A 26,533-nucleotide genomic window follows, 5' to 3' on the forward strand; every position below is an offset into this window, starting at 1 on the left:
GAAAAAAGAAACAAAGAAAACCAACAGCTGGTTTTGTGCTGAAAACCAAGAAAGATGGAGAATAATATTTTATTGTTGTATACACTGAATATACACCCACTCATTTAAAAGAGATGAATTCAGTGAAAGGAGTAGGTGTGTTCCTGCTCCTTCATCTTACTGAACACTGCGAAGGTGCGTTAGTAACGGCTGCACTTGTGTTTTCAGAGTATTTTTCAAGTCCATTCTAAGCCTCATAATCCGCCCTATATTTGTTTCACAAGACATTTCACAAGGAAAACCCTCAGTAAGCTGTAGCTACTGCCCTGTATCTTGTAGCAAATCTCTGTCACTATAAAGCTGGGGTATTAGCTTTGGAAATACTGTAGCAGCTCATAAGCCTCAGTGTTTGCTGTGTCCACTTGATCAGAAGGCCTGGTGTCTGTATATGACTGCAGGGCCCAGACAAGAAGTCAAAACTGGTGGACTATGGGACTATGGAAAAGTTAAGCTCTAAATCTGTGTTTGACTTAGAACAACAGCAATATATTTGAACAGAATACCACCGACTGGGCCCACCGATGCAATTTTGATTGCCTTTTTAAAAATTCAAAAAAACCTCCCTTCAATTCCGAGGCGAGAATGACAGGAAAGTTCAGCCGGAGCTTTATCCTGTGTTGGCACAGTGAAATGGAGTGTGGAAATAGCTCCGGCAACGTGAGTGGATCATTATATTTAACTGAAGCTGACTGCTGAAGCTGACTGAATACATGAGCTGTCGAAAGACCATCACTTTACAGCACAAACATTTCTGAGGTTTTTTTTTTAATCTTCCCAAGAGTAAAAAATTAGTAGTAAAAACATAACTTTGGATTTGGATACTTAGATTTTTCTTATTTACATGTAAATCATATTCAAAGTCTTTATGCAATTAAGGAATCTGCTTAAAGTCACAATAAAGTAAATATATCACTGTAAATATATCACTGTCGTCCCTCATCACTGATGGGGACGACAAGGAGTACAGAGGTCTGACCCAAGACTTTGTGGACTGGTGCCAGCTGAACTACCTCCAGATCAACGCCAGTAAAACCAAGGAACTGGTGGTAGACTTCCGCAGGCACAAGCATTCTCCACTGCAACCACTGAACATCCAAGGTATGGACATTGAGGCTGTGGACAGCTACAGGTACCTTGGTGTTCATCTGAACAATAGACTGGACTGGACTCATAACTCAGACGCCCTCTACAGGAAAGGGCAGAGCAGGCTGTACCTGCTGCGGAGACTCAGGTCGTTTGGAGTGGAGGGCCCACTCCTGAAGAAATTCTATGACTCTGTGGTGGCTTCTGCTATCTTTTATGGCGTGGTCTGCTGGGGCGGCAGCATCTCTGCTGGGGACAGGAAGAGACTGAACAGGGTGATCCGAAGGGCCAGCTCTGTTCTAGGATGCCCTCTGGACCCAGTGGAGGTGGTGAGTGACAGGAGAACGGCGGCTAAGCTGTCATCCCTGATGGACAACATCTCCCACCCCATGCAGCAGACTGTGACAGCACTGAGCAGCTCCTTCAGTGGGAGACTGCGGCACCCACGGTGTGGGACGGAGAGATTTCGCAGGTCTTTCCTCCCCACTGCTGTCAGACTCCACAACAAAGACTTTAACTGATCAAGCACACACATCCATACATATGCAATAATACTAAGTGCAATAATCCTTTCTGGCATCGTTGTATTTTTACTCAGTTGTATATAGTATTTGTATTTGTATTCTATTTTTATCGTATTGTATATTTATTTTATTTTATTCTACTGTATATAGTATTTTATTTTATTCTATTCTGTACAGTTGTGTACTGTATTTATTCTTATTGTATTCTAATTTTTGCCTCATAACTTTTGCACTGTCCACTTCCTGCTGTGACAAAACAAATTTCCCACGTGTGGGACTAATAAAGGTTATCTTATCTTATCTTATCTTATCTTATCTTATCTTATCTTATATCATTTAAGGTTTTTTCTTTGCTTTACTGGGTACAGAATTTCCATCCTGAATACAGACTCACACATAAAATGAATCTAAAGATGCTGCAGATTATCATCATTTATAGTACATTTATACACTGTATATAGAATTTATATTTGTAACAGCACTCGTATAGTATATCACAGCCCAGCATGGTAGCTGTGCAAAGCTCTTGAGCCAACCCTGATGTTTTAGGGTTTCTTGAACAATAGTTCTCCAGGCTTTCTGAAGGTCTTTCAAAGTTTTTTCTTGGGCATTGCCTGCCTTTTCACTCATTTTCTGCCCCATCCACACACCTGACCATTTTCAGAAACTTTTTTTGTTTGTTAAGCCACTTAATACTGATCCAGAAATCAAGTCAACCATAAAAAGAGGCATCTAACTGAACGGATGAACCAGTGTTACTAGCAGCCTATTGCAAAAACATGTATATAGATAAATCTATGAGTAAAGCAAATGATAACAGACTCTGACAGACACAAGATAGTATTTTTGGAACAAGGTGATACTCAAAGAGCTACTGGCCGAAGACTTGGCATATCTCAGCATAGTGTGCTGTGTGTCCTTAAAAACAGCACATGTACAGATTCAGAAAGTTGAGGGAAAATGAAAATTGATGGAATAATAAACAAAGAAAAGTATCATCAGAGCTTGATACATTATGTAATAACATCTGGAAAGTGTCTTGTTTGCAAAAGCTTCATTTTTCAGCATGACACTGATCTCAAGAACATTGACAATGCAATAAAAGCATACCTGGATAGAAAAAACACACAGTGGAACACTATCAGTGATGAATTGACCTCCCCAGAGCCAGGACCACAACTTCATTGAAGCAGTGTGGGATCATCTTGACAGGAAATGGAACAATAGGCAGCCAACATCCGAAGAGCTTTAAATGTCCTTCAAGAAGCCCATCCATCCATCCATTCGCTTCCGCTTATCCTTTTCAGGGTCGCGGGGGGCGCTGGAGCCTATCCCAGCTGTCATAGGGCAAGAGGCGGGGTACACCCTGGACAGGTCGCCAGTCTGTCGCAGGGCCAACACACAGGGACAGACAACCATTTGCACTCACATTCATTCGAACATTCACACCTAGTGACAATTTGGATTATCCAATTAACCTATCCCCACAAGCTGCATGTCTTTGGACGGTGGGAGGAAGCCGTAGTACCCGGAGGGAACCCACGCAAACACGGGGAGAACATGCAAACTCCACACAGAAAGACCCCGGCCTGATGTTGGAATTGAACTCAGGACCTTCTTGCTGTGTGGCAACAGTGCTAACCACCGTGCCACCGTGCTGCCTTCAAGAAGCCTGGAGAACAATTCCTGAAGACTATTGAAAGAAAATACAAAAAAACTGAAGACTGTGAGAAAGTGCAGGCTGTGTTGAAGAATAAAGGCGCTCATATGAAATATCATTAGAATTAAAAACTTTGTTTTTGACTTATATCATTTACCGGTGTTCCCCCGGATAAGCTGGAGGAGGTGGCTGGGGAGAGGGAGGGAGGTCTGGGCCTCTTTGCTTAGGCTGCTGCCCCCGCGACCCGGCCTCGGATAAAGCGGATGAAGATGGATGGATGGATCATTTACTTGCATGTATGTCTACACATTTCAATAAATCGTTGCACCAGTTTCCCATTTTCCTACCGAAATATAAAGAAATGACAGCGGTCAAGGCTTTTGCACAGAACCATATTTCTTTTTATTAAACCTCTATAAAGTGTTATTTCTATCAAACTTGTTCAGGCAAAACATAACTTTCCAAGACTATAATGGAGTTTTAGTACGTCAGTTACTCTGATGCCATGCTGCTTCCAATTTCCATTATTTCTCACAACATTCTTTCTGGAATTAAAATATAGATTAACTCTCTCTCCATTCATTGCTCGAGTCTTACAAATATCATAAAAAATTAATTCATAACATTGCCTATTTCAGCTTTGTGATAATTGATAACGTGCTTCTGCATATCTATCGCCATAACCACTCTCTCTTCCCTCCAGACATAAATCTCAGACGCGGTCACTTTTTCTGTGTACCAAGAAGTGTTTGTGTCTTGAGAAGTTATAAAAGCATCAAAATGAAAGCGTGGGACATGTTTATCTTCCAGCAGCTGGTGAAGTGAAAGAAGCCAAGTGCTTGAGGCAAGCAGTACCAGGCACATGCAACCCAATGAACCATCTCTAAAAGGAGACAGTGCATCCTTTTTAAGCTTTCTCTGGTAATGCAATGTTATTTAAGGATTGCTTTGTATAGAATCATCACAGATAAATAAACTGTATAGCACGTTAAAAGGCATGTTTAGAGTAGATTTACCTTGCTGTCAGAAAAAAAAGGGAAAAAAATATGTAAGGCATGCTGTCTAATGCTGTGAACAGGTAGGCAAAAAAACAAAGGCATACATCCAGACTGGAAGTAGCTTCCCACTCCCTCTTTCTCACCTCATTTCAAACTTCACTTTAATGAGCTGCACGCGGTTCTGCATACCTTACATATCATGCACAAAGTCGAATCTAATGTAATGTTAATGCACAGGAAGACAACATGTTAGGCCACGATTAGCTATAGTGAGGTGTCAACTGCAGAGTAAGTAGGTTAGACCTCCAGGGGCCCTAAAGACACAGTCTGGCTTCAAACTTCCAAAAGAATTATGACAGAGTTGCAACATCTGCTGCCTGAGAGGAAGACAGACAGTGATGGATAGCCAGGTGTTCTGTGTATATGTGTGTGTGTGTGAGCGAACACACACTGCCCACACGCTGCACACATATGTATAACCCAGGAGACCAAACCTGCATACAGTGTGTGCAAATCTACATTTACCTACAAGAAGACTGGCTGAGGGACCAGTTAAATAAGCAATGCACACATCTGTGACGAATGGCAATTTCTATTTAATACGACTCACTAATAGACACTGTGCCAAACCCACAAACATGTTGGCGCATGCAAGGCTGCGTGCAACACACAGACACTTTGAAAATATAGTAGCATGTTTATGATGGTGGACTGCTTAATATCTATCAACAACTTCCATATGAATGCATTTTCAGCCGGATAAATAATCCCATCAGAAAAGATAAAGATTAATGATATATTTATCATCCAATGACAAGAGCTCCACGCTACACAAAGATCAGTATCGAGATGCCAAATTGTACTTGATGAGATTACAGAACACTAGGAAATAAAATGTTACTATTACACTGTCAAAAATATTAATATCATATCAAGAAATGGCATTTATAGCATAGTTTGTATATATAAACTTTCAAATATGAGCAAATATCTCTGCTGTGGATATATAAATGTTCACACGAGAAGACAAAAAGAACTGCTTCTTATCCAGACATCATATTTATCATGCATGAAAAACACGCTTTCCAATCAGTGAGTCTGAAGAATAATGTGTCATCAACAGTAGTAATAATAATGTCACCATGTTTATAGTAATCTGTGTCATCACTCATGATAAACAACATATTGAGTATAAATCAATGAAGTACATCTAAATATCTAAAGAGGCAGCAGCACGAGTGACAGGCTAATCTAACTCAAAGTGTTTGGCTTCGACATATCCCGTCTGTGTACTGAAAAAAGCAACAAACGTGGTTTTGTGGTTTTTACAGTGTCAGAATACAAGCTTGTATTTTAAGTTATGTACTTTCACATATTCTTCAACCTTTTCCTCTCATTTTTTAATCTAATGCTTACAAAATCTTACTCTTACAAAAATGTATTACTTCATTTAGGTGCCAGAAATCAAAATCCCTTTAAAGCTATCCCTCCATGTTTGCATTTCCTTCCTCTTCCACTCCTGGTTTGGGGCTGGGTGAAGGAGATAGGCTGGGTGCTGCAGGGGTCCTGCGCCCAGTGGGGATTGGGGGCAGGATGGGCTTAACGTTGGACCCTGGGCGTCGATCAGAGCATGGGGACACAGCTGCAGCTAGTTGATCTGCTCCTGGATGAGGGTCATTAGGTGTTTGGCTGGATGGAACGTGGTCTGAAATCAATAATCAATCAACAATCTTTAGAAGTTCAGCAAGCCAACTTTATTATTTTATCATTAGATTTTCTGTTTTTCCCACAGACAGTAAACAAACCTGTTATAACCTGTCACAATTATTTCCAGCTCTATTTTTGTCTCTTTAAGCTTTACTTTCTTTTGATTGGCTGCCCCTCACCTAGCTTCCAAAACTCTTTATTCAAAACGTTAGCTACATTTAATATGAACATCTAATGAAAAAGCACATTTATAACAAAAAGCACATAAGGAACCTTTTAATCTCTATAATGAATGATTTTACCCAAAACCATTCATTATAGAGATTAATACAGCAAAATACTAAAAGATTATATTTTATTTAAAATGTTCCTTCAGAATAATTTTCATATTAAACCACCCCTTCCTTGGCTTCTATAAATATAAAAAATAATTTCTTTCTATATAGAACATAAATAGATACAGACATTTAAACACATCAGATAAAAAAATTACTTAGTAACCTTTAAGTGTTTCCGAAGCATGTCCCATGACTGAGACATGTAGCGGTTCTGCTAAGTCAGAGAAGGCGCCGGCTGAACTGGGCACTGACAAAGCTGAGCTGGCACGAGAATCATCCGAGCTGTTTGTCAAATGCAAAAAGGGACAAGAAGGGAAGACAAAAACACAGAGACAGACAAGCAGTGGAAAGGAAGTTCACATAGTGGCAGGTGTAATGGAGGCAACAACACAAACATATGGTTGTTACACGGGTAATAAAACAAAAAGTGAAATGACAAATGAAATGGGTAGAAGAGCTTCAAAATGAAAGTCAGGCAGAATGTGATGCAAACCACTGCTGCAGAGACTGACAGTATTCAACAGTAATATCAATAATGCAATAATAAGTACTCGGGTACAGATTTTCCATTTACCTAGAAGCTATACAATGTGTATGTATACAAATGCATACGCAAGACTACACAGTTACTACACAATAACAACATGGGAAATAAGCACACACAGGTAAAGACACATCCCTATTAAGAGCAGTGCCAGCAAGGAGACAGATGTCTGGAATCCTGCATAGAATTACTGAGCGAGTGAGTAATGCCTACTGTACACACTGGAGGCATGTATTACTCACACCGCGATGACAGAACTTGCAGATTTTCAACAAGTTTGATGAAACCTGCCTTCTGAAGACAAGGGCCCAGAGGGAACAAATTAATTTTGACAGCACAGGTTTCTATGCATGTATCTTAAATGACTTTTTTTTTTTTTTTTTGGACGAACTAAATTGATGGCTCCCATTTGCGTGCACATCACACATATTATGGGGTACCTGATTAAATACTTATTTGCGCAGTACACAGGTTTATTGAGTGTAAGTGTACACACAGGGGAGTTAAATAGCAGCAGAGGCAATAAAATCTGAATTTATGAGTGGGTGTATTTGTGTGTGTGTGTGTCTATGCGTGTGTGGGATGTGTGTTCAGATTTTTACCAGCATGGCTTAAACCTGTAAACTGAGCTGGATAAAAAAAACAAGTAATGTCGTAAAAACTGGCTCTGGGAGTCAAGAGTACCGCTGCTAAGGCCATTTCCTGCTCCTTAATCTTTAGCTCACGGTTGTTTTTAATAAAACTGTAAGACTTCCTCTGGCTTCTCTCACGTTAAAATAAATCAATAAGCCATTTTTATGAATTTACTGATCATGCGCCGAGTGAAATCATATCTAACTTTGATCACTGTATCTGTTATTTTCATACAGTAACATCTGGCCTTACCCACTGTCCTCATGAAAAAGATTACCAGAATCATCATTATGCACAGATGACGCCACTGGTTGAGCAGAACTGAGGAAAACAAAAAGTAAGTAATGATTCAGTGTTTTTCTTCGCCACCATAAGTTCACACACATTACCTTGCAAAATAGTCCGCATGAATAAAATATGCAGCCAATCATTCATATCTGGCAACAGGTGTACTTTAGGACAAGTGAGTGGAGTGCACCTCTAACAAGAACCCATCACATTAACAAACGGTTAGATTCAAATTATTTGGGCACCTGCCACTTCACCCTCAATGTCAAACAATGACTCAAAACAAACCATCAAAGCACATTGGGACAAGTGGTCCAATTAAACCAATTTGGCCCAGCTCAAAGTGCCCACTTGATATTAAGTAATGGAGTGGAGTGGAGTGCATGCTGCTTGTTTCTACCTTTTGAAGAGCTGGCTGTAAACCCCTGGACTCTTCCCCACTATAGCCTCCCTCACCAGCTGCTCACGCCTCCTAATGGAAGCTAGCTCCTGGAGAACGGAGATGCAAAGAGGGCACAGAAAAGTTGGTGGGTGGAGCGATTAAAAAGCAGAGCAGGAGGGGAGAAAAAAACATGTAAGAAACAAACATAATATTCACAAATTAGAATAATTTACTTGTAGGCTTCATTATCAATACATTTATCATTAGACATCCTGTAACTCACAGTGGAGCTCTTCTGAGGGTGGAGCTCTTTTTGGATCTTGGTAAAATATGATCTGTAGGAGATATCAGAGGGGTCCAAAGCTCTGGCTGAGTGTGATGTGAGTGTCAATCTTGACATTGACACAGGCGACAGTGGCTTCTCTTCTGGATTATGACCTACAAGAAACAGATACTGTCTATATCTGAAGTTTTAAACAGCATGGAACAGAGCTTCTAGACATTATTTATTTTTGAAATCATCAAATATAATTTATAATACTCTACTTTGTCTTCCTGTTGCTTTGTCTGTCTCCATTTCCTTTTTCCTCTGTAACACTAACCCCCTACATTCACTACATTTATGAATCAACTTGGGATTCTATTCCTCCCGCCTGGCAGGTCCATATTTAACATCCTTTGTCCAGCATATCCACTATCCATCCTCTGCACATGTCTATACCATCTGAGCCCTGCCTCTCTAAATTTGTCTCCAAACTACTCAACCTGAGCTGTCTCTCTGATATACTCATTTCCTGTCCGTGTTGTAATTTATAACCCCATTTGTATTTTAGGGGACACTCCATGATTTAGCAATTATACTTTATAAACCTGAGGGAAAGTATGACAATAACAATTGAAATTAATAGCGCTGTGTGAGACCCCTCACATCTTTTAAATTCCTTATTCCTCTGATTTCTAACACAGGTTAATTTCTGGTTAATTGCTTCAGGATTATTATTTTCAGACTTTAAAAAACTTCTTCTCAACCAATGATATTATTATCTTGCAGTTTTTCAGTAATACTTCCTGTCCAATGAAAATGAACTTAATTAACACATGTCAAATTGGTTGAGTGCTCCTTTAAATAATAAAAAAAAACAAGCAAACAAAACAAAACCAAGACACAAATTAATTAACTGAACTTTACCCGTGTCTTGCTTTACAAAACTGGTGTTGTGACACTTTGGACCTGCTAATGATGATGTTAATAAACAAACACATAGACACCTGTGGAGGTGTTGTCAGGGGATGCTCTGTTGTTGTACTCTCCCTCCTCCTGCTCCTCTAGCAACAGGTACTCCTTTACTGCCTGCCTCAGTGTCTTGTAGGCATCTTCCCAGTCATCTACTCACACACACACAGGCACACAGATACACACACACAAAGAAATCTGGTGCTCAACAGAGCCAACGTATCTCCCCATCAAACAGTAATAGATCAAAAGATAAGCGGATGACGACCTTAGTGTAATGAGGCGCAGGCTGGCAGTGAATAAAAGTGATGAGTGCCCGCACTCTCTGTATGTTCATCTCATTAAGAGCACCCCTAACATGTCTGAATGCTTTCATGAGGGAATGATAAACACAGCTATTCTGCGGCTACGTGCCTTTAATACATGTGGTAATTGGATTGAAAGTGTAGTTTATGGATTTTAGTGGAGTGTGCTAATCCATCTAATGCTATATCAATGATAGCTGGACTGCACTAAGCCAGGGCATTTTCAATCTTTGTGAGACACTATAATGATGAACAGAGCAATCACACCAAAGGCTATTGGTGGTGCATTGTCACAGTGTAAAGTCTTTTGTGGTATCAGAGAAGAATGATTGCTGCTTTGCTGTAACTAATGGGGATCATAACAAACTAAACTCAACTTCAAATTTTCTGTATTGAAACGGCCTGAAAATGTAGAAACATCTAAATATTTCCACTGGGAATCAGTTAACTGGAATCATAGCTTCAAATTGATACCCATTGAAAATTAATTGTGAATATTTGGAACACTTTGTACTGCAACAGCTAATTATTATAATACATCTGATTAACCACTGGATAATATTAAAAAGCAATAAAAGCAACATAGTACCTGTCAGAGTATTTTTGCTTTCTAAGATTTTATTATTCATATAATAATCAGCTAAGAGTGTTTATATTTCTGTTCTGTACTCAACCAGCTGCATATTTTAATTGCTGGCTCCCTACTTTATAACGGAAACTGCTTGCCTTCACATTATCAGTCTTTGCCTTCACATTGTCACTGTTTGCCTTCACACTAGCAGGAAACCGCCACCCACGAGTAAGAAACAACCTTGTAGAGAACACGAAGTTTTTTGATAAACCACACCTGTTTTCTTGACAAGATAAGGATGATATTTCCTTTTTTGTATGCTTCATGATGTGTATAAATAAAGCCAGACTGCACCAAGGAGGTGTGTGAGTCTCTCCCTGAGTCTCTCACCCGTGCACGTTTAAAACTGCTCTAAGTGTCTGAGTGATATTTCATTGCATCTGAGTACTTTGATAATAGAATATCTTTAACATTTAATTGGTCCTTCTGAGCCGGAGTGGACATTGATATTTTTTCAATGCTCCAATAGGAGACCTTCGTCAAGTCCTGACGTCGTGAGAAGCCCACGCTGTCGACTCCTCTCCAGGCAGAGGATAAAGTCCAGAGACGTGACGTTCGGGTTCTGGCCAGCGTTCTTATAAGAGGTCCACGACTTCAGGGGTTGATGAAGGAAACCAAAGCAACCACACAATAACTCAGGTGAATATTTAGCACTCACTCACATCTTGCGCAAAACGACTGAGGCAACCTGTGGTCTGTACATTAAATAGTTTCCCGTCAATGTATGACAGATTAATTAAGTAACATTCTCGTCTGAAAAAGGACTGGTAGAGGTTACAGCTCGCCTGAAAAAGGGCTCGGAGCAAGTTTAATGTCAAAATACGACAGGATAGTAACATTCTCGTCTGAAAAAGGACTCGTAGAGGTTACGAAGCAGCTCGCCTGAAAGAGGGCTTGGAGCAATGTAGAAAGACACAGTGTTGCCCAGAATAAAAAACTCATTACGCGTATAATCTGTTGTTTTACTGTTTTGTTGGTGGAGTAAGTTGATTTTACAGCACATTAAGGAGGCTGAACTACTCCACCGAATTGTTTACCGTTGGTTGCTCGAGTTCTGGTGGAACGGGAAAAGGTTGTGTTTCATCACATAAAATTGACACCGCTTTCAAGGCTAGCTTGAAAGTAGAAGGCCGTGTCAATAGCCTCTCCCATTCCTCGTGCCAGAGAAAGCACCACGGGTGTGTATGTGTGTGTGTAAACGTAAATATATCTATGAGCTAATAAAAATAATAAGAAAGAAAAATGGGTAATAAATCAACAAAACTCACTGCTGACGAGCAGTGGCTAGAGAAAAATGTCCAGGCACCGGACAAACTGCAGTGACTGATAAAACCCTTATTAAGTGAAAACTAGAGATCAAAGTAGTTTAAAAAGGTTGGAAACAGACCTCAACGAATAGATATAAATATAAGAAGTACAAAAATAAAATAAAGACAAAATTACATTAGAACTTATTTTTAATGTATTGAAACTAATAATAGGAAGGATAACAACCTGTAAACTTATATTAACAATGAAACATAGTTGGCAAGACGTTCATGGCTGTGTCATTGGTCAGCCAAGGAAAGTGTGTGAAAAGGTAAATGTCTCCAGCTTGGGAAAAGGTGAAGCTGCAGATCACCCGAAGCCCTTGATGGACACAAAATAAAATATAAAATATATAATAATAAATTGCTTGGTTAGACAGGCAACAGAAAGAATGAAAGTGACCGAAGGTTGGATCTGAGATGAGGCAAACAGAAGACCAGTCTAAAAAGTAGGCACAAACCTGTTCAGAGAAGAAGCAAATTTGTACAGATTGGATGAATTCTAAGTTATCTGTTTGCTGAGTAAGATGATCCCAACTATTAAATTGGCTCAGTAGTAGTATAGTAATATACACTTTTATATACACTGATAAAATGTTGTAATATACTGTTGTTATTATATGGAAAGAAAAAGATGATAATAATAAGAAGTAACCTAGTCAGTATGATGTGAGATGGACAATTGTTATGAAGTAGTCTGCATCAAGCTTAAGGTTTGCTCAAACTCAGTATAATGACATAGGAGATGAAGAAAATAAAGGAAATATCTAAACTACTTAGGTGCATAGAGGCACTTGACATGCTTGAAAACCTGGATAAAATATTACTGAGATATAGAGCACATCTATAGTAACAACTAATAAGCCAAACCCTGTAGACAACAGCTAAAGTTACAGGATTGTGAAGCTGAATTAAATATGTGGACACCGCTAAGTTGATGAGCATGTTACACATTTTCTTTTATTTTTTATTTATTTGTTTTTAGAGCAGAAGCTGCATAAAAGCCAACACATGCAGCTGTCTGTGAGCTCAGTTTTCCCTCACATGTCTGCTCTGTTTCAGTAGCAGCATTTTTCTTTTTGGGTCCTGACTCATGTATGTTTTCGGTTTTGTTTGATTATTTTATTTTGTTGATTTGGAAACAAATTCGTGACAATACTTGTTTAAAATATGTAAGATGTGTGAGATGTGTGAATTCTTTGAAAAACTAGAAATTATCTAAAAATGCCTCAAGTGAGAATGTAATGTTCCATCTATAGAGAAGAAAAAAAAAAAATCTTGCTGGAAGTGATCACCTTGCCAAAACAATTGGCACTGTGCACATGTGGAGCACATCAAAAAGACAATTATATTGTCACAAAAGGAAATAATTTTGCAGAACAAGCAGCAAAACAGGCTGCAAACAATCGGCAGAGCTACTAGAAACCAACTACTGCCTACAAATACCACTTGATGTACTAAAAACCGAACAACAAGCTGCAACAATCACTGAACAAAACAAGTGGCTGAAATGTGGAGTAAACTGAAAGATGACTTAATGGTCTGTGATGGAAAACCTATATTAACAGAGTCATTACACAGGACAGCGGTTGTAGTGACACATGAGGTAAACACCTGTGTAAACAGGAGGGAGATATAGTATAGATAAACAATGCAATACACACTATAAATTTTGAAACTTTAGCGAATAATTTGTAAGAACATGCCTATTCTGTCAAAAAATAAAAAACAAAAAAAAACAACACAACTCACAAGGAAACTTAAGACCTAAGAGAGGCTAGTTTTCCATACAATCCACATGGATTTTATTGAACTTAACGAATGCCAAGCATCAAGATATGCTCTAGTAATTATAGATGTATTTTCAAAATGGCCAGAAATCTATCCAGTCAAAAGAGCAGATGCAATATCAGTGGCAAAGTGTTTATGCAATCACTTCATCCCCACATATGGCATTCCCAGTCTGATAAGGTCAGACAATGGAACACATTTTGTTAATGACATCATCAGCAAAGTCTCTGAAGCTCTAGGATTTAGCATCAAACATCACTGTGCATATCACCCACAAAGCGCAGGATTAGTGGAAAGAACTAACGGCACAATAAAACAGAGATTAAGAAAATGCATGGAAGAAACAGGAAGACCATGGCCTGAATGTCTAGGCCTAGTAAAGATGTGGATGAGAATAACACAAGGTTCTCAGAAACTTACACCTTTTGAAATCATCCACGGGAGAGCGTTTCCATTGCCAATTACCAGTGAACCTATTAATAAATCAATAAGGGAAACTACCCTAGCAGAATGGATGACTAAACTGTTTGAAAATAAAGAGATTGTGTTAAACAACCAACTGCCGAGTGATTTCTCTCCAGTGTCTTGCAGGTTACAACCAGGTGATTGGATCCTGATCAAAGTACTCCAGAGAAAGAATTGGAGTTCACCAAGGTGGGAGGGCCCATACCAAGTCCTACTTACCACACCCACCGCCTGCAAAATAGCAGAAAGACCATCTTGGATCCACCACAGCCACTGTAAAAAAGTGAGTGACAATCCAGACGCTTAGACGCCGGCTCCCCTGGCTTCTAGGTGATCTATTGGTGAAGGGAAGGGCTGATTGGGTATATCCCGCCCTTTTTTACTTCTTGCCAATAGTCTACTCACCAGAAGTCTAGGTGTGCCTGGTCATCATGAAGACACTTGTCCTCCTAGTGGCCAGCATTGCGCTCCTAGTGAGCCTACTAACACTCACCCAGATGAGAGGAAATAAACAACACCACCTGCAAAAAAGATGGACACATGATAATTCGCATCTACGTGACCTGAACCAAGACCATAACCACCCATGGATGAACAACGCGTGGTATAGATATGTGTATGATAGAACACGCACCGACAACAGCACGGAATGCTATGTATGTTCACATATGCCAACAACAGCCGTACACGCAACAATATATGGAAAGGCACCTGAACTTGACGAAGCGATGTGTGTGTTCAACAAAGCAACAACTGGCAATTGCACACGCAGAGATTTGATGGCAACAGGACTGACCCTAAAAGGTCAAAGCACAAAGAAAGAAGACCTAATTCCATGGTGTAGTGACACAGACGTCAAACGTGTCACGAAACCACTTTCACAACGACGTATCCTAATTGAACAGACAACCCCTTGTGCCTACAATCTGACGAACTGGAACTACACCTGCAACGAAAAACATTGGGTAAACGTCAAAGCCAACAACACAAAAAACAAATCATTCGCCATAGTTTTGCCGCCGGACATACAGCACCCAATGTGTTTCAACTTCTCCGATGGAAACAGGAAACTTGGACGAAACCGCAACTGCACACAGACACTTGACCTGACCCAATCCAAAGGAATACACACCTTCAAAAATGGAACTTTCTGGGTCCAGGGAGCCGCTTGGGCCTGCGGGCCTAAAACCTACTTCATGCTCCCACCGAACTCCACCGGTCTGTGTGCACCAGTACTAATTTCAGACCACACCTTCAAGATCACAGCAGAGACACACACGTCAAGAGCAAAACGTGAAGTTGCTGAAGTCACTGAAGTAATGCCACATGACTCAATCTATGGATCAGATGTGCCCAAAAACTTCAAACTATGGACTGATGGTCAGAAAGTCCTCCACTCCTTGTTCCCTTGGGTAGGAGTTGGGAAAAACATGCTGAGGATCGAGACACTTGACTATCGATTTGGACTGTTCCTAAATGCTTCAATGAAAATCAACAAAGCGCAAAATGAAGAACTCGACGCAATACGCATTGTAGTGATGCAACACAGAGTCGCACTAGACATGATTCTAGCTGAAAAAGGAGGTTTGTGTGTATTGTTTGACACTACATGTTGTACATACATCCCAGACAACATACACTCACAAAACATGACCGACGCTTTGAACACCTTGAGAAAGATTGAAGATGCTGAACAACAAGACTATGTCACAAGCACTGATGATTGGTTGACATGGTTACTAGGTGGTTCATGGAAGTCCCTTCTGATTAAAGGACTTGTTGGAATAGCATTTTTGCTTTTACTGTTATGTGTTTTCACAACATGTGTAGTACCCTGTCTGAAGAAAATGGTATCAAACATGGTGACAACTTCTATCAATACTTATGTGATGATGTCTCAAATGGAAGAAATTTTGAAAGATGATCCATACAGTAATGTTTAGTTTAATTGAACACAGGACTGTTTTATGACGTTCAAACCGAAAATGTTTAGACAAGAGGTTATGAACTGACAAAAATAACAGTACTGTCATGTAAGAAATCTAAACAACAGGAGGGAATGTCAGAGTATTTTTGCTTTCTAAGATTTTATTATTCATATAATAATCAGCTAAGAGTGTTTATATTTCTGTTCTGTACTCAACCAGCTGCATATTTTAATTGCTGGCTCCCTACTTTATAACGGAAACTGCTTGCCTTCACATTATCAGTCTTTGCCTTCACATTGTCACTGTTTGCCTTCACACTAGCAGGAAACCGCCACCCACGAGTAAGAAACAACCTTGTAGAGAACACGAAGTTTTTTGATAAACCACACCTGTTTTCTTGACAAGATAAGGATGATATTTCCTTTTTTGTATGCTTCATGATGTGTATAAATAAAGCCAGACTGCACCAAGGAGGTGTGTGAGTCTCTCCCTGAGTCTCTCACCCGTGCACGTTTAAAACTGCTCTAAGTGTCTGAGTGATATTTCATTGCATCTGAGTACTTTGATAATAGAATATCTTTAACAGTACCACAGGGAATAACATTATCGAAGAATCCTGGACGTTGCCTGTTGGTGTTGGCGTAGAGCTCTATACGTGACACTGCTGCATCCATTTGTGCCTGGGTGTAGAGTCCACGGGCTTTAAGGTGGCCTATGTACTTTTCAGCCTGGGTGGGGATGAGCAGGATGTATCGAGGCTCAAAGTAGGTCTTTTTTAGACTGAAAACACCCTGAAAGAAGAGACAAAATGCCTGCAGATATCCTACTTTTAACACTCTTATACATGAGCTTTCCTTTCACATACCTCCAGCTCCATATGCACGCAACAGGCCAATCCTTCTCTAGCCACATCCTCTACAGCATCTCTGGTAAGTCCGTAACTATGCCCCCCATACTGGATGGTCTGGATAAACTTACCCTGAAATAACATTTCCCAGTGCAAGAGAAGAGAATGAGAGAACATTTTATTGCCTCGCTATTCATCACGTTATTGCAACAGTTATGAGCTCCTAAAATGGGACATATTTGACATACATGCACAATCCCAGCATGTTCTGTCAGGGTTAACAACCTGTAGCCATTATTCCACCTGTGAACTGAACCTGCCCTGACCTGGCAGGGAAAAATAAATAAATCTTTTTGTTACTTTTCACACATGACCTGACCTTATTGTTACTGTTAAGTGGTTGGAAAAACTGATAAACAAATTGTTCCGGCTCTAATATAAATTATATATGAGGTTACTTATTTCTATGTTTTAACTCATTTTATGATGCTTATGTTGACTAATTAAATGCATGACATTTAAAGTCACATTCACTGACTTTTTAAAATCTGCAATAAAAGCAGCAAACTGTCAAATAAACAACCACATGTGCAGCCATTAGCAGTAAACAGAATGGACTCAAAGGTTAGTGTCCTCTTTACCTTTCAGCGCTGCATAGAGTAGGAAATACATATATTATACCTACATTAAGCAACAACACTGAAGAGAAAACTCATTAACTGTTATTCACTACATTTCAAATGACTTTTACTAAAAACTTATATAAGATGTACAGCACTTCTTCCAAATCAAGTCTCACGTGTCCCCTTTCCTAAATAAAGCATCTCACTGCAGTAATTAAAAATGATTACTGGGGTCAGTTTTGTAAGAAGGTATGACAGTAAAGCTGCAAGAAAGCACATTTGAGGACTGAAGAGAGAACTAACACAAGAGAAGTAAGAGTAAAAGAAGTAAAAGAAGACAAAAACAAGCAAGAAAAGGAGGGCCAGACTTCAATAAACCCCAAGACTGGTGGGAGGAGAAGAATGGACAAATCAAATAGAGGGAGGAACAGACTGACAAGTTAACCTCTGTTCAAAAAGACAAAAGGCATCAATATCAGCATCAAAGCGCTTCCTGTGTAAATCACTACCTGACCCAGACCTCTATAAATAATCCCCCACCTCTCTTGCATAACAGGCAGCTTGACAAGACAGACAAATGGAAAAGAAATGTGCCCCAAAACCCAAAGGACTCCACTTTTCTCTGGCTAAAAGAACTATAACTTGTGTATTTAATGAGAGCCATTTGTGAATCCCTCCTGAGGGTGTTTTAAAGTTTTGACCAGTGTCTACTCATTGATGGCTTTCCTTTGATTAGCTTTCACATTTTTTGTGAGCCTAAATTGAGTTATAGGAGATGCTGTAATAGCACATTCTGAAATAAAATTTAATTAACATGTCTATTCAAAAATGGTCCATTCAACCAACATTTCCACTAAATTATTTTACACAAAAATGTCAGCCAGTTAAACTAAAATCATTCAGCCAAATCAAACTAATTAACACAACTTACTCAACTCATTAAAGCCAATGAAAGAAGTCAATTTGAATGTGACTTCAGCACTAAAGTAAGTCCAAGAAGATTTAATTATGCTGTGGGTATGATTTAAAACACTAACCACATAAAACTATTCCGAGTACACTCGAAATAGCTCAAAATAACTTCAAGCTAACTCACGGTGTGAATCATACTCTGAAACGCCTCCTCACTGACAAAATGGTAATCAAGTCCATTCTCTTCTCCGAAGTACGGCCCCCTTGTGGTGTGAGAGATTCTGCAGTGACAGATACAATTAGAGAAACAGTTGCATAGTTAAGTCAGCTAGTAAGAGGAAAATGAGCTGCGACAAAACCTCTGGCTTTTCAGTCTGTCTCAGACTGTCAAAGTGACTAAAAGTGAGAGCCAGAAATATGTCTTCTGCATGTGTGCTGTATGTTGAAACTTCAGTCACTTCAATATATCAGTGTAAAAAATGTTCTGAAGTTCAGCCAAAGCTACCAATAGCAGTCTGTATTTGACAGTTGACTCTCAATAATATAAGAATAAAATATTTTGGTAGATCATATAAAGTTAAAGGACCCACTGTGTCGTCAGATGTTTAATTCATAGTATTTTTGCAATTTCAAATGTATTACAAAACAAGCGCTACTAATGGGCACTAGCTCTGAGAGCTCAGCATATGAATTATTACTATGTGTGCAGAAGTTTTAAGACTGACCCATAAGCAAAGTATTCGTTGAACTCTTGACACAGTCTGTGAGTCAGCTCTCTCTTCCCACAGCCTCGAGGACCTGTGAGCACCAGCATGGGGTAGGGAGAGTCTGCACTGGGAAGTGTACTGCTTGGAGACAGACATACACACACGAAGCATTCAGAAGTTTTACTTTAATTTTACACGCCCGCTCTTAGCTTCAAAACCAGTTATCTTCCCCTTCCAAAAATGAGCACTGCTTAAGTATAAAAAGCCACAAAGCAAGAGTCACTCCTACAGTCAATATAAACGCGAGCCTCGCGGACAGTATGGATGTGCTCCTTCTGGTAAGCACAGAGGAGAATGGCAAATTTACTGTAGCTGCAGCTTTTATTTGCTGATGATTGATTTTTTTTTAAAGTGCTGATACTTGAATTTTTTTTTTCTTTTAGAGTGTAGATAAACAGGATAAATTGCTGCTCAAGCAAACAACTTTCTTGATTCTTTATTTTACAAGATATGTATTGATTGTGGTTAATCATAATCTCTGGATTGTTCTGAAACCTTTGCTTGTAGTGCACTTCCTAAATGCTACAGGCTCTTCCTTGTATGCCAGTAATAATTGTTAATTAATAAACTTATTAATGTTACACGAACTGGTGGCCATGTAGTGCTGAGGATATTAAATAAATGTCAATGTGAACCTTTCATAAAGGACCTGGGGCTGCATCAGCTGATACACTAGGTGGGTTATGTGATCCCTGGCTGCCACCACATCCATAGGAGGGTCATACATGTTTACTGACGACACCTGGGAATTAGAATTAACAATCACAGAAGCAGTTCACACAGACTTTAAAACATTAGGTGAATACATTAGGTTTGTATTATTCATTGCGACAAAAAAAAGCTTCTGATAGATTAAACATGTATTTACAGTTTAGTGAACCAAACAGTATTATCTGTTTTGTCTGTTCACACCTTTTCTTCAACAGTGACTGCCTCTTGGTCCAGAACAGTCAGATGCTGAAGGAGGAAGATGACTGCCAGCTTGTAATCAGGTTGCTCCTACCAATTACATTCACACAAGCACATACAGTCAGCAAAGTTGCCTGGCAAAACAGCTTTAGAAAAACAGGAAAGAAGACCTCTGTCATTGACAGCACATTTAAACACATTTAATAGATTATCTCATAGTCAAACTCCTGTTGTAAGTAAAGGGCATGGTTACCTGCACAGGGTTTTCCACCAAACTGAGGTCCCTCAACAGTAAAAGGTCGTGAATATGCTTGCACTCCTGAATTTCACTGACCTGTGAAAAGTTTACTCAGACAGTTCATACAGTGTATTAGTTTCCTTTTGAAATGCCATGAAGTTAAATTATTGACCTTATCTATGATTAAGGTATTTTCCAATTTTGTTGTATCTTATTAAAATCTGTAATGATGGCTTAAAGTACTGAAATGTATTCTGGAAACAGCATTAAACAGCCTACCAATCACACATCTTATCAGACAATGAGTCTGTGATACTTCATCTTAGAATTTAATCTAAAAAGTCTATTTGATTTTCAATATGAAGCTCAAGAATTAGTAACTGCCTATGAGCATGTGGTACTAATGCTGATATATGCACATCACACGTTTAATTCTGAAGACTCTCTCAGATCAATACCAGGTTTTTCTCCAGGTTGAGGGAGCCTAGCAGATGGAGGTTCTCGAGGCCTGAAAGACTGGTGATACGATTCTGAGATAAATCGAGAACCTGCAGGCTCTTCAGGTGCTCTAACCCTTCAATTTTCTCCAGATGGTTCCCCCTCTGCTCATAGAAAGGAAAAGAAAAAAAACATGATAGCATGAAGTTCATTCATATGCCTCTGTCCAAGTGTTAAGATAAACTCAGTGACTGTCTCCAATAAATATTAAGGACAGGTCATGGTTGTTCTGAAGGGTGCCTGAACTTTCTTTCCCATCAGTGCAGAGTTGAGTGGCAGGCCTGCCTCTTCTGACAGGTGAGGACTGACAGCCAAACAGCTGGCCTGGCGATAGCCCAGCACACCAGCTAACTGAAGAACAAGACCTGGGCACACCTCCCTTGTCTGGGTCCCCAGTCTGATTCTCACTCCATTCCACTGACAAAAGTTGTTATCTAGCCGTCTGGCCACACCTCTGCCTACTCTTGCCAAGCATGTTGCCTGGCAGAGGGCTGCTGTCAGCAGGGGTGGGTGACTGTGCTGCTCCCTTGAAGCTCTGGGTCACTGCTGTGATGGGCTGCGTAACAGGCTGGCTGACAATGCCATGCTGTTTTGGGAGGCAGCATGTGAGGAAGAGGGGTCAGTAAAGGGATGAGATGGATGCTGGATGGGCAGGGTCTGCTTGAGTGTGTGAGTGTGTGTGTCTGCTGAAACTGGTCCAGCCTCACTCTAAACACCAGCAGCTGGTCCCAAAGCAAATCTACAGAGAGGGGCAGGCACAGCCAGGCCGATGGGCTGCTGACAATGAGGAAACACTGATAAAGGACACGTGTGCACACATGCAAGCAGAAAAAGAGGCAGAGAGTGAGAGAGAGCGAAAGGGCCTGCTGTTGGACCATATGGTGATTCTCGAACAAGAGGCCAAGGTTTTACTGAATATAAAAGCGAGGCCAAAAACAGAGACATAAAGAGAACACATAGGGAGGGAGAAAAAAGGAAAAAAGAAACAGGTGAAATGGAGCATACATGTGTAAAATATACACAAGCAGCAACAATGTGTGCACGACAGCAGGTAATCTCATACATGTAAACAGAAGTACTGCCAAAAGAGCAAAGGAAAACACAAGAGTTCAGTTTAAAATGCATATTTATAAAATATCTACATTTGAAGTTCCACCTTTTATATATAGAGAAGAACCTACAAGGCAGATGTGTGTGAGAGGCAAACCACCCAGGCCACTGATCCTCGAGATCTTGTTATGTGCAAGGCTGAGATGGGTGAGCCTGCAACATTGCTCAAGACCACTGATCTCACTAAAGCTGTTGTCTGAGTAGAGGCATGTTAAGAATAATACACAACAGGAAAAATATGCAGTTCACAAATCTTTTTTTTTTTAATACATCACAAAGCATGTGTCTGAGAGAGAATGTTTTGCAGTGAGGATACAGTCTAGAACCAGTTTAGTTAGCGATGCATAGGCTGACAAATCCCTCATTTTAGTCATACGGTTGTGGGAGAAGTTCACCTCCTGAAAATAGCAGCACACTGTTAATAAAAGTCAAAAAAGTTTCAGGACATCTTAGTGAAGAAATCCTTCCACTAAATTCACAGAGTATGGAAAATAATTTACTAAAGTTCACTGTCATTCAAGGGCAGTAAATGCCTTGTAAGCATATTCTAACCGACTACAGATGGGCTATGGAAATCCAGCCCTATCTTGAGGGAATAGTGCTTGAGAGTGAAGCCCAAGCCACCACTCAAATGTTGTCTTATCCTGTCATCTTAAGGACCACCCGTGTTACCTTTAGGTTCTTGGGTGGCTGGAATTCAAAGAAGTTTGAGATTTCATTATAGGAAGCGTCCAGCACGACAAGGTAGGGCATGTGGCTCACGCAGGATAAATCTAGGAGTTGGGGAAAGTTATGAAAATTGATTTAAAAAACAACAACAAAGACAGCAAATATTTACATGCAAATAAATGTGCTTTAATCACATCATGGTATGGCATTTTATGAATGATGTCACTGTATAACAGGAAGATAATATTGGCATAAGAAAAAAAGTCACCTTGAATTTTGTTGTGTGGCAGTTCCAGCTTTTGAAGATGGACATAACTGCACAGCACAGATATGTCACTTAGACTGTGACTCTAGAGCAAAGAATACAAAATTAATTTAACCTAATTTTGGCTTGAAATTAAACTATGCTGCTTAATTTAAGGGAAAATTAAGGGGATGCTTGATCATTAAAGTATGCAAAGTATCACAAAGTCAGTTAAAGTTCAGTATTTACAGTTAGGAAACACAGACCATTGTAAAACTATTTCAGCTGCTTTGGTGCAAATGAAATTGACCACAGGTGCACTGGAGAGGCAACAACAAGGCAATCCCCAAAAAGGGAATGATTTTGCAGATGGTGGCCACAGACCATTGCTCCATCTTTATTCTTCCTGAATGATTTGTCTCTAGTTTTGCTATTTGCCAGTGTCCTTGTCATGAGTGTTAGGATAAGACATCTGCAGTGCATTCATATTTCAAAGCTCCTCCAGGATGGAGGAAAAGATTTGCTGTGTCTCCCAGCACTTAAAAGTGTAGAAGAGAAATCCGGAGACTGGCCACTACCCAAGGAGAGCTGGACAGGGCAAAAGGAGGGCATAAACACAGAGAGAGCACCAGTTTTTGCTTCTTTGTGCAAGAAAGAAAAGAAGGTGCACTGCCAGATCCCTACAAAATGACTCCCAGCGGGCTACTCATGTGCATGTTTCTGACCAAACTGTCAGAAACAGACTCAATGAGCATCACATGAGGTTCCAGCATCCTTTAGTGGGACCCATGCTTTCAGTACACCGCCATGCAGCTTAACTGGACTTCGCCAGACAACACTGGCAGGTCCGCCACTGGCGCCTTGTTCTCCTCACAGATGAGAGCAGGTTCACACTGGGCATGTAACAGTCTAGTTGTGGCCTCTCCAGTGCACTTGTTGTCCCATTCATTTGCACCAACAGAGATGAAACTGATTCACAATGGTTTATAATTCTTAGCTGGACAGATTCATATCCCTTAAGTTTAACTATATTGTGCTATATTGTCATGATCAAGTGTGCTCTTATTTATTAACTGTCAGCAAAAGATCATGACTCAATGTCAAATCATTACTAAAGCCTCGGTCTTCATTAAACAGCCAGTAACATGGATGAATGAATTCATATGTGTATCTCACAGGCAGAGAAAGGATGTAGAATGAGTGCTGGAGCCCAGTGCCAAAGCGTCCGAGTTGAAATATACTATTTGAAATCATCTCAGCTGTTAAAACACCATCCTTCTGTAAATAAGATAAACAAGTAAGTAAGGTTTAATTAAAATAGTGAACCCAGCAGGTACAGAATTACAAAGTGCCATAAAAGTAAAGATAACATCATGCATTTCACAAGAGGCCACTGAAAACAGAACCAAGTCCTGAGAGCCTAAAAGCAAAAGCGCACATATTCATGCAGCACACACACACAAATAGACTCTGCTTAGCTCCGTTGTTGATGCAGCTACCACAAATTCCAAGCATTCAACTATTTGACCTTGCTGTGCTGTTTTATTTTCCCAGACCTCTTGTACAAGGACATCTGCTTTACCTGTTGCACAGTGACAGAAACACGAGGATTTATTCAACCTGCGAAATGAACTCACCGTTTCTGCTTCGGCGCAATGACACACGCTGAGCCACATTTTTGTTATGAAAACCATAAAATTGCAATAATTGAATATAATAGGTTTCACACTATATGTTGCTTTTTTTAAAAAAAAAAAAAGTTTTTACTAGTTGACATAGCCTCCTAGCCTTACCTCCATCCCTCCGTTTTCCTCGAGCTCAGTGCAGGTGGGGGTCTCTGCTGAAGCAGCGTCAGTGAGGGACCCTGGGGGGGCAGGAGCTTAGCGACGCGGAAGGAAACTGTTCGCCGGTTTTTCCATTCATTTTTTCATTAAAAGAAAAAACTCGACGACAGAATAACTTGTTAGCAGTCAAAGGGAAGACGTTTACAGTTTAAAAAACCTCTAGTTAGCTAGCTTTTCACATGAAAGGTCCACTAGCGTTGCTAGGCAACGCTGACAAGTTTGAAGTGAATGGCATTATGGGTCCTGTAGTTTCAACCGAGCGTTAACGTCTGCTCGTTGATACTAACCCTAACCCATTTTCATAAGTTTTACGGCTTTTTCTACCGATAAACCCCTCCTCCAGGGTAATTCTTGCTGCACTAAAGTAACTATGTAGTAGATTAACTCTGAATTCAGAGAAAATGGCCTGTTTTTTGTTCCAATGGCTTTTTATTTTGTAAAGTTAAAGTCTTTTTTTTACTGTTTAAACCCAAAGAGTCATGCTGATAGATTTCTGTCATCTGCTACTACTTATCACAAATAAGACAAATAAAGAATCTTGAATCATATAGAAAAACTCAAGACACGCTGTTGAAATGTTACTGTTTTTTCTTCTTTTTTTCTTTTCTTAAACAGAAAGCTAAGTTTCGGTCATTTTCGGCCCACTTACGGATGTAAAATTCATTTGAAATCCTTGGTTTAACAGGTTTTTATAAATAATAGCAGGTAACATTTTGGTCTGTGCAATCAGTGAACACCTTCTTAAATTTAATATAGGTTACAGGAGCAGAGTTTTTGTTTTCAATTTCCGTGGCACTTAGACTTCAGAATAGGCATAACAAAATAAATACAAGTTTTTCTATGAGAGCCTCCTCATGCTCGTTTTGTGGACAAATTTGATCAAATTTACCCAAAAAAGTGCTGAATTTTATTAGTTTACATTATCATTTCATCTGTTTGCACCTTTAATTACTTACATATATGCAACCTTTAAAATCAGAATCAGAATCAGAATACTTTATTGATCCCTGGGGGAAATTATTTTTTGTTACAGTGCTCCATTTTAAACCAACATTAAGACAAGACAGACAATACGCTAACTAAGAATAGTACAATATATACATATATATATACATACATAAGTCACTTATAAATAAATAGTTGGAAAAGAAACATGTGTAGCTGTAGCAGCAAACAGTGTGTTAAGTGGATGCGTTGTACAGGGAGATGGCCACAGGCAGGAATGATTTCCTGTGTCGTTCAGTGGTGCTTTTCGGTAATCTCAGTCTCTCACTGAACGAGCTCCTGTGACTGACCAGCATGTCATGGAGTGGGTGGGAGGTGTTATCCAACATTGTCTTTATCTTGGACAGCATCCGCCTCTCCGACACCACCTTGAGGGAGTCCAGCTCCATCCCCACAACATTGCTGGCCTTACGGATTAGTTTATTAAGTCTGTTGGCATCTGCGACCCTCAGCCTGCTCCCCCAGCATGCAACAGCATAGAGGATCGCACTGGCCACAACAGACTCATAGAAAATCCTCAGCATTTTCTGGCAGATGTTGAAGGACCTCAGTCGCCTCAAAAAATAGAGACGACTCTGGCCCTTCCTGTAAAGTGCTGTGGTGTTTTTAGCCCAGTCCAGTTTATTGTCAATGTGTACTCCAAGGTATTTATAGTCCTCCACAATGTCAACACTGACCCCCTGGATTGAAACAGGGGTCAAGTGTTTCCTGGTCTTCCTGAAGTCCACGATCAGTTCCTTGGTCTTTGCCACGTTGAGCTGCAGATGATTCTGCTCACACCACGTGACAAAGGAGTCGACCACAGCCCGGTACTCTGTCTCATCATCCCTGCTGATGCATCCAACCACCGCAGAGTCATCAGAAAACTTCTGAAGATGGCAGGTCTCTGTGCAGTGGCTGAAGTCTGTGGTGTAGAGGGTGAAGAGGAAGGGGGAGAGGACAGTCCCCTGTGGTGCCCCTGTGTTGCTAATCACCTTGTCAGACACACACTGTGGGAGATGTACATATTG

At 40.0% G+C, this 26,533-nt stretch overlaps 2 protein-coding genes across 2 annotated transcripts; one reads left to right on the forward strand and one right to left on the reverse strand.

Annotated features, from left to right (window-relative positions):
• Nucleotides 1-3,723: 3,723 nt before the first annotated feature.
• On the reverse strand, nt 3,724-24,736 carry lrguk (leucine-rich repeats and guanylate kinase domain containing). Its single transcript, XM_086270299.1, is given in 22 exon segments — nt 3,724-6,009; nt 6,513-6,631; nt 7,779-7,847; nt 8,215-8,303; nt 8,480-8,634; nt 9,466-9,582; nt 16,447-16,648; nt 16,723-16,836; nt 18,424-18,520; nt 18,965-19,084; nt 19,642-19,748; nt 19,919-20,005; nt 20,169-20,249; nt 20,612-20,755; nt 21,833-21,957; nt 22,078-22,159; nt 22,434-22,534; nt 22,699-22,780; nt 23,851-23,952; nt 24,203-24,256; nt 24,468-24,545; nt 24,547-24,736. Coding segments are annotated over 22 exon segments (2,400 nt in total). The 5' UTR covers nt 24,598-24,736; the 3' UTR covers nt 3,724-5,785.
• On the forward strand, nt 10,332-16,380 carry LOC147310352 (uncharacterized). Its single transcript, XM_086270300.1, has 2 exons — nt 10,332-11,005; nt 14,046-16,380. The coding sequence occupies exon 2, from the start codon at nt 14,361-14,363 to the stop codon at nt 15,870-15,872; it is 1,512 nt and encodes a 503-aa protein (XP_086126426.1). The 5' UTR covers nt 10,332-11,005; nt 14,046-14,360; the 3' UTR covers nt 15,873-16,380.
• Nucleotides 24,737-26,533: the final 1,797 nt, after the last annotated feature.

The sequence above is a fragment of the Aulonocara sp. 'chitande type north' Nkhata Bay genome, linkage group LG17 (genome assembly GCF_057382095.1).
Source record: "Aulonocara sp. 'chitande type north' Nkhata Bay isolate Kocher_YH1m ecotype deep benthic linkage group LG17, A_spYH_male_GT1.1, whole genome shotgun sequence".
Classification (NCBI taxonomy): Eukaryota; Metazoa; Chordata; class Actinopteri; order Cichliformes; family Cichlidae; genus Aulonocara; species Aulonocara sp. 'chitande type north' Nkhata Bay.